Here is a 15,587-nt window from a genome sequence, read left to right as displayed (position 1 = left end):
ACACACACACACACACACACACACACACACACACACACACACACACAGTTTACTTCTTTATTTTGCCCACAATTCAAAATTGAGTTTCCATAGACACAAATTTACCATCAAGTGAAGAGAAAATCTGAAGTGCTCAGGGAATTGTTCAGAAAAAATCTTGAAGGTGCTCTTTGGTGTTGGGGAAAAAACAATATCTTGTCAAAGGGAGTTCAAGGCACTCTTCTTGTGGAAAAATATTGAAACATGGCTAATAAGTTTAAAAACATGGGATCAGACAAATTTACCAGTTGCAAAAATACTCGGACATGAACTAGATAAGTGGCACGCACGCACGCACGCACACACACACACACACACACACACACACACACACACACACACACACACACACACACACACACACACACACACACACACACACACACACACACACACACACACACACACACACACACACACACACTTGCTGCAAGCTTCACCCATGACAGTCCCATCTGTTATGGAAGGCTCACATCAAGCATGACTTTATATTTCTCTTAGCTGAGGCTATTATCCAAAGCGACGTACAGGGTATTGTATTACAAGGTATTGGTAACAACCTGGAGCACAACATACTGTGGGACAGGGGTACTCAATTAGAAACTGAAAAGGTCCAATTGACAAATTTCTAATGTTTTCAGGGTTTGAAAAAGTTGCAGTGTATTTCAAACTCCAAATGACAAAATAGGTCCCGTACCATATTGATCCGAATATTAGATGGCCCTGGATATAATGTGAACACCCCCTTTTTTGTATATAGTATAATCCCATGATCATTGCCTGAACTGGTAGCATGTGAATAAGATAATGCACAAATGACCCAACATTTTGTTTGTTTGAAACATTTTTTTATTACAAAGGTATGAGATAACACTATCTCCTACACAAACACATCATTAACAAAATAGGGAGCAGCTCATAACTCAGTTACGTAAACTCAGATTTAGAAAGAAAAGACTCATCGACAAAATATGGTATCATAAAGAATCTCCTTCTGTAAATGTGCCGATCCTCAGGACAGAATAAAAGCACTATCTAAATAAATACTTATGTACATTCGTCATATCAGTGTTGTAAAAGGTTGTTCACTCTCCAACATGTGGAAAGAAAAAGTTCCTCTGTTCATGCCAAAACTCAAAGGCGGCCCACTGCACAGAGCTTGTGAGGAGAGGGGTTCAGTGTGAATCCCACCAATGGAGTGAGGTCCAGTTCATCTTCTGAAACACCAGGGGGCGCAGTGAAGCGGAAGCGTTGAAGGAGAGAGGCGAAGAAGATGAAGAGTTCCATTTTGGCCAGACTCTCTCCCAGACACACCCTGCGACCTGAGTGAGGACAAACATAAAAAAAAAATGATAAAGTATGTATGGCATAGCGGCCATCTGGCATAGCGGGCCTTTCCCGGTGAGCCCCCGGCTTTTCCCGGCGGTCCCCGCCCCTATTTATTTTTATTTAATTTCTTTACATTTCTGAGAAAAAGACCCCCGAGGGTGCCGGGCCCACTGTTGAGTCAGTTCTGCGCCGCTAGTTATGATGAGGAGCCCCATTAAGCCAAAAGTGCCCGGGCCCTATTTCTCCCCCAGATCATCCCTGATAAGAGGCATGCATTCAGCAATATACCGAGTCAAAGCCTCATACTACTCACTCTCCATAGGAGTCTCAGTGTGACATACATTAGGAGCAACAGACTAGGAATGTGTGTCTGTACCTGCTGAGAAGGGCATGAAGGCGTCTCTCTTGACGAAGCGTCCCTGGCCATCCAGGAAGTGTTCTGGGTGGAACGTGTAGGGATTGGACCATTCAGACTCATCCCTCAACACGGATGTGAGCAGAGGAAATACAGTAGTGCCCTACAATTGAAATGTCAAGAGATAAACACAAATTCTTCTTGTGATGCATCAAAATAATCTACAGCGTATAATATGCACCTTTTTATTGAGATCTTTAATATGTACCTCCGCCAAGGAGGATTTGTTTTCGGTCCCATTGGTTTGTCTGTCTGTCTGTCTCTCTGTCTGTCTGTGTGTTTGTCTGTCTGTCTGTCTGTCTGTCTCTCTGTCTGTCTGTCTGTCTGTCTGTCTGTCTGTCTGTCTGTCTGTCTGTCTGTCTCTCTGTCTGTCTGTCTGTTTGTCTGATTGTCAGGCCCTTGTGACCGCAAATTGAATTGTGGGACAGGGCGAATTTTGACATTCCAGTTTCTATCTCCACAAAAATAAGGCAGAAAGACTTCAAATAAAATAACATTCTCAAATGTTCTACAAAACAGCTTCCTTGGCGGAGGTCTGCACTCTAGTGCATTTTTATTTTCTAGTTTGTTACTGTTGTTTTTATAACTAAATATTGAACATCGAGGGGAGCAGTATGTGAGGACACACACCAGGGATGGAAATAAGCACCCATCCACCTGCCAATGACGGGTGAATTTGGCATTTGTCGGGTGAAATATGTCCACCCACCCGTCACCTTGACAGGTGAAATTTTTCTTCAGACGCCCAGGTTAATGCTGAATTATACGCAGCATCCAACATCAAAGGTTTAAGCAAATTGTTCATGAAAAGAGTTATTGGCATCACAATAATTGAATTCATGACCTCTGAAACAAAAATATTGATCAGAAAATGGTTTTAGTTGGCATTAAAATGTTTGGAACGGTTGAAGAACTGGTGAAAATAGTGACTGGTAAAAATTGTGAGTGACTGGTGGGGAAAATGTTTAAAGATGGCCTCTCAACGTCATTTAATTAATATTGCCGTGTTCCCCATTGTTATTGAATGTGTTACGCGTTGGTCCTGTTTTAAAAAACGTTCTGGTTGCTTTGTTTCAAGACGTTTTTGCAAGCTGGCAAGGTGGCTTGTGGAGAAACGAGAGAGTGTTCCGTGTTTCTCGGAGAAATGCGTCTCTGATTGGCTCACTCCTCCTGCTCTCGAAGAAACGCGTCTCTGATTGGCTCACTCCTCCAGTTCTTGGAGAGAATGTAATGGGAAACAGAGTCGCCACTTCCCCGGGTGGTACTGCACTATAGGGGCGCCAGCGGAGGCGTGCAGGCTCCATTCAGGGCTGTGCTCTTTCGACAGCGACCCCTAGGCGAGCTGCAGGCACGGAGCAACCAGAGTGAGCTGGCTTTATGTATGAGGCTTTGTGCTGTGTGTGTACCTGAGAGTAGCAACCAGCTGATAGCTAAGCTAAGCTATGTTTCGGGCCACCAGACGTTGCTTGTTTTGAAAACAAGCAGAAAAAAATTACTCGACATGTTTTTAGATAAATGGGTCGATATAAACCTTTGCGGGCAACGCCTTCTTTCGACGTGACGAAACACAGAAAGGCTTTCGTGATTCGCTCGTTTCTCTGCATTATTTATGTAAATTGGGAAACACCGGGAAACACAGCCAGGAGAGTTGACGCACCGCTATGAGAGCCTTGCAAGTGAGTTTAACTTGGGGTGACCGTCCGATCTTCGAAAGGAGTGAGTAAAACTGAGTTTTATCGGAAGTTGGCCTTTAAGTTCCACCCTTGACACGCACCTTTTTGATGAAGTATCCTTGGAAGTCAACATCGCAGCTGGTTATGTGTGGAATGCTCATGGGCACGATGTTGCCTATCCTCTGGGTCTCGTGTATGACTGCGTCAGTGTAGGGAAGGTTCTTCCTGTCCTCCACCACTGGCTGTCTGCCACCGATCACCCTGTCAATCTCCTCATGGACTCTATCTGCAAACATTTCAGCATTGACGCATAGTGAAAGTTTATCGTCCTCCTCAGTCTGTGTGTGATGTCATCAGTGTCAACCAATTTCGACGCCTCTTGTGAACAGGGCCGCTCCTAAGCTTTGGAGGCCCTAAGCATAACTGGTAAGGAGCCACCACCCCTCATAATTAAATAATAATAATAATAATAATAATAATAATAATAATAATAATAATAATAATAATACTTTTTTAGTCAATCTTAATTTAGGAAGCCCCAATTTTGGAGACAAAGTGGTTGAGGCCCTAAGTGCTCTGCTTACTCTGCTGATGCCTAGTGGCGGCCCTTTTTGTGAAACTGGTCAGTGGTCACTGGTTAGTTGTCTCTCTTCTTACCCTGTATGTGTAGGTAGACTACTTGGTTAGTTGTCTCTCTTCTTACCCTGTATGTGTAGGTAGACTACTTGGTTAGTTGTCTCTCTTCTTACCCTGTATGTGTGGGTAGGCTACTTGGTTAGTTGTCTCTCTTCTTACCCTGTATGTGTAGGTAGACTACTTGGTTAGTTGTCTCTCTTCTTACCCTGTATGTGTGGGTAGGCTACTTGGTTAGTTGTCTCTCTTCTTACCCTGTATGTGTGGGTAGGGTACTTGGTTAGTTGTCTCTCTTCTTACCCTGTATGTGTGGGTAGGCTACTTGGTTAGTTGTCTCTCTTCTTACCCTGTATGTGTAGGTAGGCTACTTGGTTAGTTGTCTCTCTTCTTACCCTGTATGTGTAGGTAGGCTACTTGGTTAGTTGTCTTTCTTACCCTGTATGTGTAGGTAGGCTACTTGGTTAGTTGTCTTTCTTACCCTGTATGTGTGGGTAGGCTACTTGGTTAGTTGTCTCTCTTCTTACCCTGTATGTGTAGGTAGACTACTTGGTTAGTTGTCTCTCTTCTTACCCTGTATGTGTAGGTAGGCTACTTGGTTAGTTGTCTCTCTTCTTACCCTGTATGTGTAGGTAGGCTACTTGGTTAGTTGTCTTTCTTACCCTGTATGTGTAGGTAGGCTACTTGGTTAGTTGTCTCTCTTCTTACCCTGTATGTGTAGGTAGGCTACTTGGTTAGTTGTCTTTCTTACCCTGTATGTGTAGGTAGGCTACTTGGTTAGTTGTCTCTCTTCTTACCCTGTATGTGTAGGTAGGCTACTTGGTTAGTTGTCTTTCTTACCCTGTATGTGTAGGTAGGCTACTTGGTTAGTTGTCTTTCTTACCCTGTATGTGTGGGTACTTGGCCATGAGCAGGAGGCCCCAGCGCAGCGTGGTCCCAGTAGTATCAGTGCCTGCTACAAACAGGTTGGCTACAGAGTAGACCATGTTGTCCTGATTGAAGAAGGTGTCCTTCTGTCCCGATTCCTGTCAAACCACAAGTCCAATTCGATGTTAGTAATGAAAAAGGAATATCTAACACTGTGCAGTTCGGTTCTCGATTCTGATTGGCTGATAACTGTGGTAAATCAGGCGTAAACCTACACTTTCCAACTGTTAGACCGGGGGCATCTACGTTGGTAATGAGAATATGTTGCAGTTGGGGTAGGGTGTTTGATAGAAGAGCACATCTTTGTACCATCTGTGGTTGGGGTATCAGTGTGATTGCAAAGACGTTTCATTCCTGCGGTTTTTATTGCCTCTTGCTGAGTTTGTGTAGCAAAGTGTGTGTCTGGAAGCGCGACGAACTCACGCACGACCAGTAGAGGTTGCCGGCAATCACTTCCTCAACTTGTCAAGCGAACGACGCGGGGCAGATTAATTGTTATTAAAGCGTTTTTAAAGAAATCTGGTCAGTTGGTTAGCGATTAATTGTAACAGTGTTAGATTAGCAATAAGCCACTTTAGCACTTTTTCACTCTGCTTCACATCGTGCCCCACTCCCTTTACCCGTGGTAAATCAAGCACAACCCACTGCCTCTCATGGCTCATTGCTTAAAATTATCACAATTAACAGTCCACCCTTGCTCAGTCACCAGTCAATTCCAGTCACCAGTCAATATACAGTAAGTAGCCTATGTATTATAGTTATTATGGTAGGATATTGATATCATCTGTATTGATGGAATGATAAGCCTATATTGTTTTTTTTTTTTCATAGTTAACTCTGCCAAGGAAGTTATGTTTTCGGTCTTGTTTGTTTCCAAGAGACTGTCTCATTAGTAGTAAACCTGGCTAAGTGAACCTTGGGGTAGTGGTAAATCATCCAGCAGAAGAGTCTGGAGTCCTCACTAAATGACACCTGTAGTAAATCAAATAATAGAAGAGCCTGGAGTCCTCACTAAATGACACCTGTGGTAAATCAAATAATAGAAGAGCCTGGAGTCCTCACTAAATGACACCTGTAGTAAATCATCTAATAGAAGAGCCTGGAGTCCTCACTAAATGACACCTGTGGGCTTTCTATACATGGGTTCTAAATTTTGTTTATAACCTGACAGCGCGAACCCAGCTGCGCACAACTCAACCTCTGATTGTTGGAAACCGCTGTCGGTCAAAAAAATAGCTCACGTGGTTGGCTGCCAGTGTCTTTCCCCTCCTCTTAACATCGTGTTGATAAACACTGAGAACCCATGTATTAGCAGGTTTACCACTTCCCATAAGTCAACACAACCAGGTGTATCACTTAATCATATGCTCTTGGAATAATACCCCATTAATAAACATTACAACATTACAATCAGTAACTAGTTAGACACACCTCAACTTTCTGTTTCCGCATAAGGAAGGAGTCCACGAATCCTCTCTGCTCCAGAGGGTTAATTGTGTCCTGAAGCTCGTTGATCAGCTTCCTCATCTCCGCAATGTGCTCCTGGGACTTGCTCTTGAGCTTTCTCCAGTTGTTCAGCACGGGGCCAAGGAAGGGGAACATGTTGTAGAGCTGTAAACATAGTGAACAATGTCTGGCATTAGACACATGGCAATCAACATACAGGAGTGGGGAATCTATGTCTCGAGGGCCGTTTACAGCCCTGGTGGCCGTTTTATTTTAAAAGTAAAAATAATAGTGGAGATACAAGGTTTCTGCTGGACAGCAACGTTATCGTTTCCTGGGCCTACAGAAGGTTCCCCACCCCTGACATAGAGGCAATCCACCTTATTATCCACAGGTACAAGAGCGGCACCCTTACTACTTGGGTAGTAGTTGCTACTCCTAAATCATTCATATGACCAGAACAGTGACCGATTATCCTGTGGTAGCACGAAAAAAACGTTGAAATTAAATGAGAGAGCAGGGTTAGTGGGCATGGTAACAAGGTGGATACTCACAAGGACACTAACTTCCCAGGGCCATTATTGTAGTACGGCCATAGGTGTGCACAGATAGGGGCGAGGTGTTGCTAAAGCACCTGCACCCTTTGCCCTACTGGACCAAAAATGCATTTTTTGTGTTCCATATTGACACGATAATCTACCAATCATTCATGATCAAAAGCATGTGAGAATAATGCCCCAAAAAACACAATATAGCTGGTAAAACTTTAGAATAACTACCTGTTCACAGCTTTAAGTGTTTATAAAGCTGTGAATAGGTAGTTATTCTAATCTGTTACCATATATCCCCTAGTAAGGCATATTAAGAAAGGCAGCCTCCCTTTAATCTCACTGGTAGCCTCCGTAGCCTGTAAGGCATATAGCAAGGCAGACTCCCTCCACCCAGCTTCAGCACCTGCCCCCCAAAATGTCTGTGCACACCACAAAGTACAACACTCAGTAAAGTAGATGCACAAGAAATAAAGAACAAAAACAGGGCGCCGTGGATCAGTGAGACTGAGGGACCCAGGTTCCAGTGCGACCCCAGGTAATATCCTGATCCTTGCCCCATATACTCTATCTGCTACTCATTTAATCTCTTCTCTCTCTCTCTCTCTCTCTCTCTCTCTCTCTCTCTCTCTCTCTCTCTCTCTCTCTCTCTCTCTCTCTCTCTCTCTCTCTGCCCCATCCAAACAAAAGTCCAAAATTATCTTTAAAACATGTAATTGTGTAATGCTAGGGCTTTCTTGTTATAACACAATGTGCAGAACACATACGGCAGACTTCCAAAGACATAAGGGTTGGGTTCAGGACAAAGCACTTACACACTCTTAATATTGGAATAAAATAGTTGTAAAATATGAAAACAGGGGCTACGTTCAGTGAACAGATACTGACTCAAACATGCTGACATTGTGGTCCTCTCAAATGTCAATGTCTCAACTTACATAACCAGCCCTATCTATTTAGTCAGGAACGTGGAGATATTAGCTCAAATGATTGCACAACATGGTTTCCCATATCAGTAACCATGACCATAACATGTATCATGTAATTTTGCAGCAGATTATTTAGTGGGTGTAAACTGAACCAGAAAATCAATTATATTTTGCTTCAGTGCTTGCAACTCTCCTTTGCTGTTGCTGTGTTCCAGCTGAAAAAAGGGGTGAAAGTAGCTTTCATTTCTTACCGGTGCTACCCCCCCACCACCACCCGCAAACAAACAATAAACAAACAAAATGAACATGAGCATTACATATCTTTAATCGCTGCATGATTATTTTGTGTGTTTCTTCATAGGAGGAAACTTGTCTCAAGTAGCATAGTATGGTGGTATGTGTTTTGTACTGAAACAGCAGACCTTAGATTTTCTTAAATGTGGGAGTTTGGACAGCATTAAACCTATTCTCTTACCAGTACTGTGCACCAGCTGTATATTTTATACCGGTGCTGTGCACCTGTGCGCACCCATCATGGGCGTTTTTAGACAGGGGCCAGGGTGGGCCTGGGCCCCTGTAGAATTGGTCCCGGCCCCCCCGAGGGCCCCTGCGCCAGCCAATTATATAAAAAAATATATATATGTCTAACCGCTGGCGCGAAGAGCGGAACAGGTTTGCAACGTGCATTGACAGATTCCAAGCACAACACACACAGGAAGGGACTATGAGGGTCAGTTGTCCCAGGCACAGGCACAGAGGGGGTTAAGAATTAGGTCCTAGGTGGGCCCCTCTCAGGCCCCTGTGGTAATTTTGGGCTAGAAACGCCACTGGCACCCATCTACTTTCACCACTGGCTGACAATCACAGGAGACGAGAGCCGTTAATAAGTCTGCATTCTACCATCTAAAAAAACATCTCTCAACTTAGAGGCCTTATGTCAAATCATGACCTGGATAAGCTAATGCATGCCTTCATTACTACAGTAGGGTTGATTACTGCAATAGCCTTCTTACAGGTCTCTCCAAAAAGACCATGAATCATGCTTCAATTAATCCAAAATGCTGCAGCAAGGGTTCTAACCAAAACAAGAAGTTTGACATCATAACTCCAATTTTGAGATTGCCGCATTGGCTCCCAGTGAGCTACAGAATGGATATTAAGGCATTGCCCGTTGTTTTTAAATCTTTAAATGGGGTGGGTCCCAGCTATCTACTCGATATGTTTCCGAGATATGCACCAACCAGCACACTAGGTCAATAGAGAAGAATTTGGACATTTGCATCTTTTTATATACAGCCTATAGGCTACTGTGTGTGTTTTCACGTTAACATTTTTAAAATCTTTCTGCATGTTGTGAAGTTAACCAGACACTTCACTGCAAGCTATAGGCCCAATGTGGGATATAGTGATTGTAACAAAATAACTATTCTACTCTCTCTATGCCTTGTACTATACCCTCTACTTCACTACTGCACCTTTGCCATTTTACATTGCGAGTTTGTCACAGTACATTACACACCATAACGATGACTTAATGTAACATTGCACACTATAGTCGCCCACTAAATGTCAGTACATCAGACAGACCCACCTGGACAGCAGGAGATCCCCCCAGTCTGATCTGCTCATTGGCTCTGTCCACCATGGCTGTAAACCTGGAGTCACTGTACTCGAACCGGTTGCCGTAAACAATAGCGCTGATGATGTTGGACACGGCATAGTTCACTGGCTGTGTTGTATCAAATGGTTTACCTGCACGAGAGGACAAAAGAGTCAAGCAAAATGCAGTGCCCATATATTGCAGTGCCCACGGTTGTGCCCATATGTCAGCACCAGCTAACTGAGACTATGTACAGTATATATTCACTACGTTTACATGATGTTTTTAATGCCAAATTAATAATTCAGAAGTAAATAGTTCCATCGCGTTTACTTTGATCTTTCATTTAATTCCGAATAGTGGAGTGTTTACATGACGTTTTCAAACCGGAATTCAGCTTTATTCAGAATTAAAGTGAGTTAATTCAGAATTAAATGTCCCATGTAAACGTAGCCACTGTGTGTAATTAATTTCATTCCTACTGTACCTTTAAAGGTGGCAAACACATCTGAGAGATATTGCGTCTCTTCAATGATTTTGTCTTCGCTGGTTTTCTTCCCCATGCCAAAGTCCCGCAGGTTGGTCAGAGCAAAACGCCTCATCTCCTTCCACTGGTCTCCATTGGAGAAGATGATTCCTTTGGAAGGACATACAAGAACAAGAACAAGATATTTCAGAACCTTGTGCTCTTCTTTAAAAAGAACACAATTCATGGGTTCACAGTGTTTGTAAACACTATATTGTGAGGAGTGGCAAGACACTGGCAGCCAACCACGTGAGCTAATTTGTTGACCTACAGCGGTTTCCAACAATCAGAGGTTGAGTTGTGCGCAGCTAGGTTCGTGCAGCCAGGGGAAAACAAAAATTAAGAACCCGTGTATACAGAAGTACAATATTTAAAAAATGCATTCTGACTGAAACAAATGACCACTTTAGTTTAAGTCATCTGGTGATGTGCTACTGTAAACAGATTTTAAGTGTCAGAAAAACGCTAGAACGTGAAAAAGGACAAAAAAAAGAAGAAACTGATGCTGTACCATGTCCATTGTTTAAATCCCTGAATACTGGGCCGATTCCTCTGTCCCCAAACTCCTCTCCCCGGGTTACAAGCGCTTCCTTCACCGTCTTGTATCCTGACAGGATCACTATCTTCTGAGGTCCAAAGTAAACGTTGAAGACAGTCCCGTACTTTTTGGAGAGCTGTGTGACAAATTAAAAACAGTCAATATGTACTATATACAATATACAGTATGTTGTTACAATAGCAATGGAAATAACTGTCTAATGACATTTGGAATAAATACATGCTGTGGCTCTAAAGACAAATAAGTTGTGGTATTGTAAATAATGATTGTTTGCAGAGATTCCATGTAATATATGTATGCAGAAGTAGGCCAACACTTCTAAGTAGGCCTATATTGGCATGGTTGTCACTGCAGTTGCATTTCTGAGAGATGTGTAAAAAAAAAAGTTAGGCTAAATCACATTGTGAACTAAAGCATTTGTTACATTTAGTTTAGTTTGGTTTGGTTTGGCTTCAGTTTGGCTCTCTAAATCTGTGGAATCTAGTTGCATGTGAGCGAAAAGTCCTTTGCATTACAGGAAAGGTCCTTCATAGCCAATGTTTTTATTTATTTTTTAATTAATAAATTAACTTTTTTAACTTGACATTGAGGTCCTTTCACTTGACATTACACACTTTGGGGCCTGACCTGCATGGATTGTTAATTAAACTTTGTGTGCCTTTTTAGTGACACAAACTGCATGAATCTGGCACCAATATTAAGGGGAAACAGATTGAGAAAATGTTAGAAAAGAGGGTAGACCACTATACATTCATATTTAATCATATCAGTTACAGACATGACCGTGATGTTGTTCTGGCTCTACTACATTTCACATTACATTACGTAACATTGCACTTAGCTGACGCTTTTATCCAAAACAACTTACAGCTATATGTACGGTATTGGTTACAGTCCCTGTAGCAACTTGGGGTTTAGATGCCTTGCTCAAGGGCACTTCAGCTACGGATGGAGTGGGAAAGGGTAAGGCAAGGGTGGGTTTCGAACCTGCATCCCTCTGATCTTATGTCCCCCTCCCCAACAAATGAAGCCATAGCTACAGTACACAAAATAAATACTAAATAATGTAATACTAAATACTTAAACAGCATGGAATATTTTATATTTCAAAATTTGCCATTTTTTCCCTAAGGTTAGGCTATAATATCATTATGAAAATATTCTCAGTCTGTGTCTCACCGTTAATATTAGTGCCAGATTCATGTGAATGCATTTCTGAGCTTCTACATTGGCACTAAAATGCATTGAAATACATGACAGTCAGGCCCCAAAGTGTCTGATTTCACATGAAATGGAAATGAAAAAGAATTCATTTATTGATCTTTACTACTACAGTCAATGTGTTGTCATTTCCATGCATGTGCCGTGCTCACCATGCACAACTATTGGTGTTGAAATGGAACAAGCCCAAGTATTTTTCTCCTTGTAAGTCGCTTTGGTCAAAGGTGTCTGCTAAATGCTATGTAATGCCAAGTATCCTCACCTCATAAAGTGACTCGTATGGCTTCTTCAGATCGAGCTGCAGCAGGTTGCCCAGAATAGGGATCCCCTTGGGTCCCGGAGGCTCCTTGCCTTTCCGTGTGTTGCCTTTGCTCGTGGTGTAGAGGTAGGCCAGCAGCAGCACCAGAGCAGCGACCAACAGCTGGGAAGAACCGGAGGCCTGAAGAAGCCCCTCTAGTAAAGCCATGAGGCGAAGAGAGAGAATAGGGGCAAAAAATGGTCAATAGTGCAGTCAGTTATTGTCCTGTTCGAAGGAATACTGCATGGTCAACAAGGTGTCTCCTTTTAAAGGGATTTAGACATCATGGGAGGAGTCTTATGACTAAGTTGTCCACCTTTTTTCCCCCTATGAATTTATGGTCGTTGTTTATGTGCCTAAGTAGCCCTTTCACCCGCACTGGATGATCAGGGGCAGATCTAGCCATTTTTGGGCCCTAGGCGAAATATCAACATGGGGTCCTCAAAAGTCATTATAGAGACATATCATTTTGTGTTTTGGTGCTAGTTGTTGGTGTTATGGTGCTTTTTGCTGTGTTTTGTCTCTTATATCTTTGATTACTTTGCATAAGTGGCAAAGCCTAATTTCTGTCTGTTTACCGCAACTGATGTGAGAGTTAGGGCCCCTATAGAAGACAGATTTGGCAATTGCCTAGGTTTGCCTAATTGAAAGTCCGCCTCTGTGGGTGATAAGTGAGGAAAGTGTATACATCTTTTTAATGCCGCACTAGCTTCTGAAGAAGTGGTTAATGATTACGCTGTGTGGCACAGGGTTTGTCCAGTCCTCGACCAATCAGCAGGACCATTTCTGTTGTTACCTTTCTCCCAGACAGGAAAGGGAACACCTCCTCCATCACAAATGCCTCTTCAAGTTGAACTAACTGAACCTTTACCTGCTTCTCCTGTGTAAGTAGTGCCACGTCCCCTACATGAAATCGTGCCAGCAGCAGGTTGTTTTATGTTGTACTACAGCACATAAATTCCATGGCAATAAACAAAAGAAAGCCAAGGGTAAGGGTTTCATAGCTCTGTGCCTCTTTGATGTCATGACACATTTTACCCACAACTCAAACTTCTGACAATAATTTCAGAACTCATCTTGCATTGGAGTGGAAATGCCAAAGCTCAAAAACCATTAACACTACTATGCATTCATCAAACCAAAGTATGTCTAATGGGACAGACATCACACCACCTTCAACTTGGAAAGAGAACTCAACTCGAGTCTATTTTTCTGCACTGTATCTCATTTCAACTAGGCCTTCCGCATGGTTTTGAATTATTTGATTTATGAATGAATTCTAAATATGTGCATTCAGAGGATGAATGAGGTGTGGAGCAGGGGTCCCCAAACTTTACCATGACAAGGCCCCCCAGACTCCAGCCAAAAAAAACCCTGCCATGTGCCGTGACACGTTATTATTTCTGTGCACCAGGTTTCACAACTCGATGAAGTTGATACATTCTGTTGAAGTTTACCGTCTTGGTCTAGACTTCTTGCATGTTCAAAATCCGAGTCAAAGGAATCAAAAACTCCAAAAGCCAAATTAATCTATTTATTTTCTAAAATTACCAAATAACAAAATGACCACCACTGGTAATATCCAGAATACCAGCAATGGCCCATACACAGTAAACACTACAGCTTTCCAGAACTGCAGAGTCTACATAAAAATGACAGTGACAATGAAAGCATTACGGAACGTTCCGGAGATCCTAACCTTCTCTCGCCCTGACCGATAACACGTATTGAGTTCGGGTGGGACAAAATTAGGAACTGCTTGAATATCCCTATCTGTTGGTATTTATGGTTTGTGGGTGTATGGGTGTGGTTATGTGTAAGCAATTACGTGATTTGTTAGTTAACCCAGAATATGCCTAATCTGTGTCGATTGTAAGCTGCTGTCTTCATTTCCAGGTGGGCCTTGATTTCATCACTCTAGGTCTTCATGACCTCATCTGTGGACTTCCTGAGTTCTGTAGCTTTAATCAAGTAATACACATACAACAGCACATTCTTTTGACATATTTGAGGGTCCTTGGTTCTGAAAAGATTGAATTCAATGTTATTCGTTTGCCCATTGTCACCTACACCTGGCCTCCTAAAAAGGATTAAGTCAAATAGTTTCGCTTCTGAGTGACATCACTGTATCCTGTGTCCTAGAAAGAATGATACTTCAAGGAGTTTGGTATGGACTTCAGACTTATTCAGAAAATAAGCAATCAGTTAATCAAACATCACATGACAGGCTTTCAGCTCGTCTCACAACAATGTTTGATGACCTCTGTAGGCTCTCCTAAAAAGAATGGGCAATTACTCAACATCCTCAGCTCATGATTGTCACATGGGGTCATTGGGCCTACTCAATGGTTTGAGTGGCCATCAACAGAAAACAAGACACATTTATTTTAATGTTTTAATTATACCCAAATATTGTAGAATTTCCTTGCAGACACAAATGAATTAAGCCAATGCATTAATTTTTAGCACCTCAGAATCTAGCCTATTTTCCAACAATTCCTAAACCCATACAAGTAGGCTACTACAAAAAGCATATAGCCTGCATCGTAAAGAAGATTGTTTAGCTTATTTTTGTTTATGTTGGCTTCCTAAGCTATTCAATTTAGGAACTTATTAATTTTATTTTGCTATATTTTTCCTGCCAACTTGACGAGACCCCCTTGGCATCCCCCCATGGGTCCCTGGCTCCCACTTTGAAAACCACTGGTGTAGAGGACGTAGATGTCCATGGCCTCGTTTACATGAGATGTTTAGTTCAGAATAAACTCACTTTAACTCTGAATAAAGCTTAATTCCAGTTTGAAAACGTCATGTCAACACTTCACAATTCGGAATTACTGTAAATGAAAGATCAAAGTAAACGCGACGGAACTTTTTAATTATGAATTATGAGTTAGGAATTTAAATACGTCATGTAAACGCAGTGAATGAGGGACACTTTGTGCATCGTGGTGCTCAACACATTAATTTTCCACTGGGATCAATAAAGTTATTCTACTACTAGTAGTATATTTATCATATGACTATTTTTCTTAAATATGTATATAGTTTTAGCATATTAAGCTTACTGAACTGTCTGTCTGAACTAAGCTGATAGCCAGCTGAAACGGAAAATTCTGGTATACTCTCTGCCTTGTCCTCCACTTCAATGTCAAAATAAATACCTGGTGACACATCACTATAATATTTTTGACATGCACCTTTTTGCATGACATACTGTATTCAGAAGGCAGGTGTCTTGACCTCTAACTATGGTTTCACTGCATCTGTATAGTGGTGAATGTTTTAAAGGTACGGTAGGCTACTTTGGTTCAGTCTGTGTGCTGTGTTTATCTTGTTACTCGGGACGAGGCTAGCCACTGAGGGTCACCAGGTTAGAGAGGTGTGTGTGTGTGTGTGTGTGTGTGTGTGTATGTGTGTGTGTGTGTGTGTGTGTGTGTGTGTGTG

At 42.2% G+C, this 15,587-nt stretch overlaps 1 protein-coding gene across 1 annotated transcript; it reads right to left on the bottom strand.

Annotated features, from left to right (window-relative positions):
• Nucleotides 1-879: 879 nt before the first annotated feature.
• On the bottom strand, nt 880-12,362 carry LOC134439961 (cytochrome P450 2K1-like). Its single transcript, XM_063189892.1, has 9 exons — nt 12,105-12,362; nt 10,574-10,736; nt 10,024-10,173; nt 9,528-9,688; nt 6,445-6,624; nt 4,970-5,111; nt 3,558-3,742; nt 1,745-1,886; nt 880-1,361 (listed from the first exon to the last, which is right to left on the bottom strand). Exons 1-9 carry the CDS (start codon nt 12,306-12,308, stop codon nt 1,174-1,176), a joined length of 1,515 nt encoding a protein of 504 aa, XP_063045962.1. The 5' UTR covers nt 12,309-12,362; the 3' UTR covers nt 880-1,173.
• Between the last annotated feature and the right edge of the window lie 3,225 nt (nt 12,363-15,587).

The sequence above is a fragment of the Engraulis encrasicolus genome, chromosome 2 (assembly GCF_034702125.1).
Source record: "Engraulis encrasicolus isolate BLACKSEA-1 chromosome 2, IST_EnEncr_1.0, whole genome shotgun sequence".
In the NCBI taxonomy this organism is placed as follows: domain Eukaryota; kingdom Metazoa; phylum Chordata; class Actinopteri; order Clupeiformes; family Engraulidae; genus Engraulis; species Engraulis encrasicolus.
The sequence above is the reverse complement of the archived record's forward strand: the minus strand, read 5'-3'. Positions and strand labels throughout refer to the sequence as shown.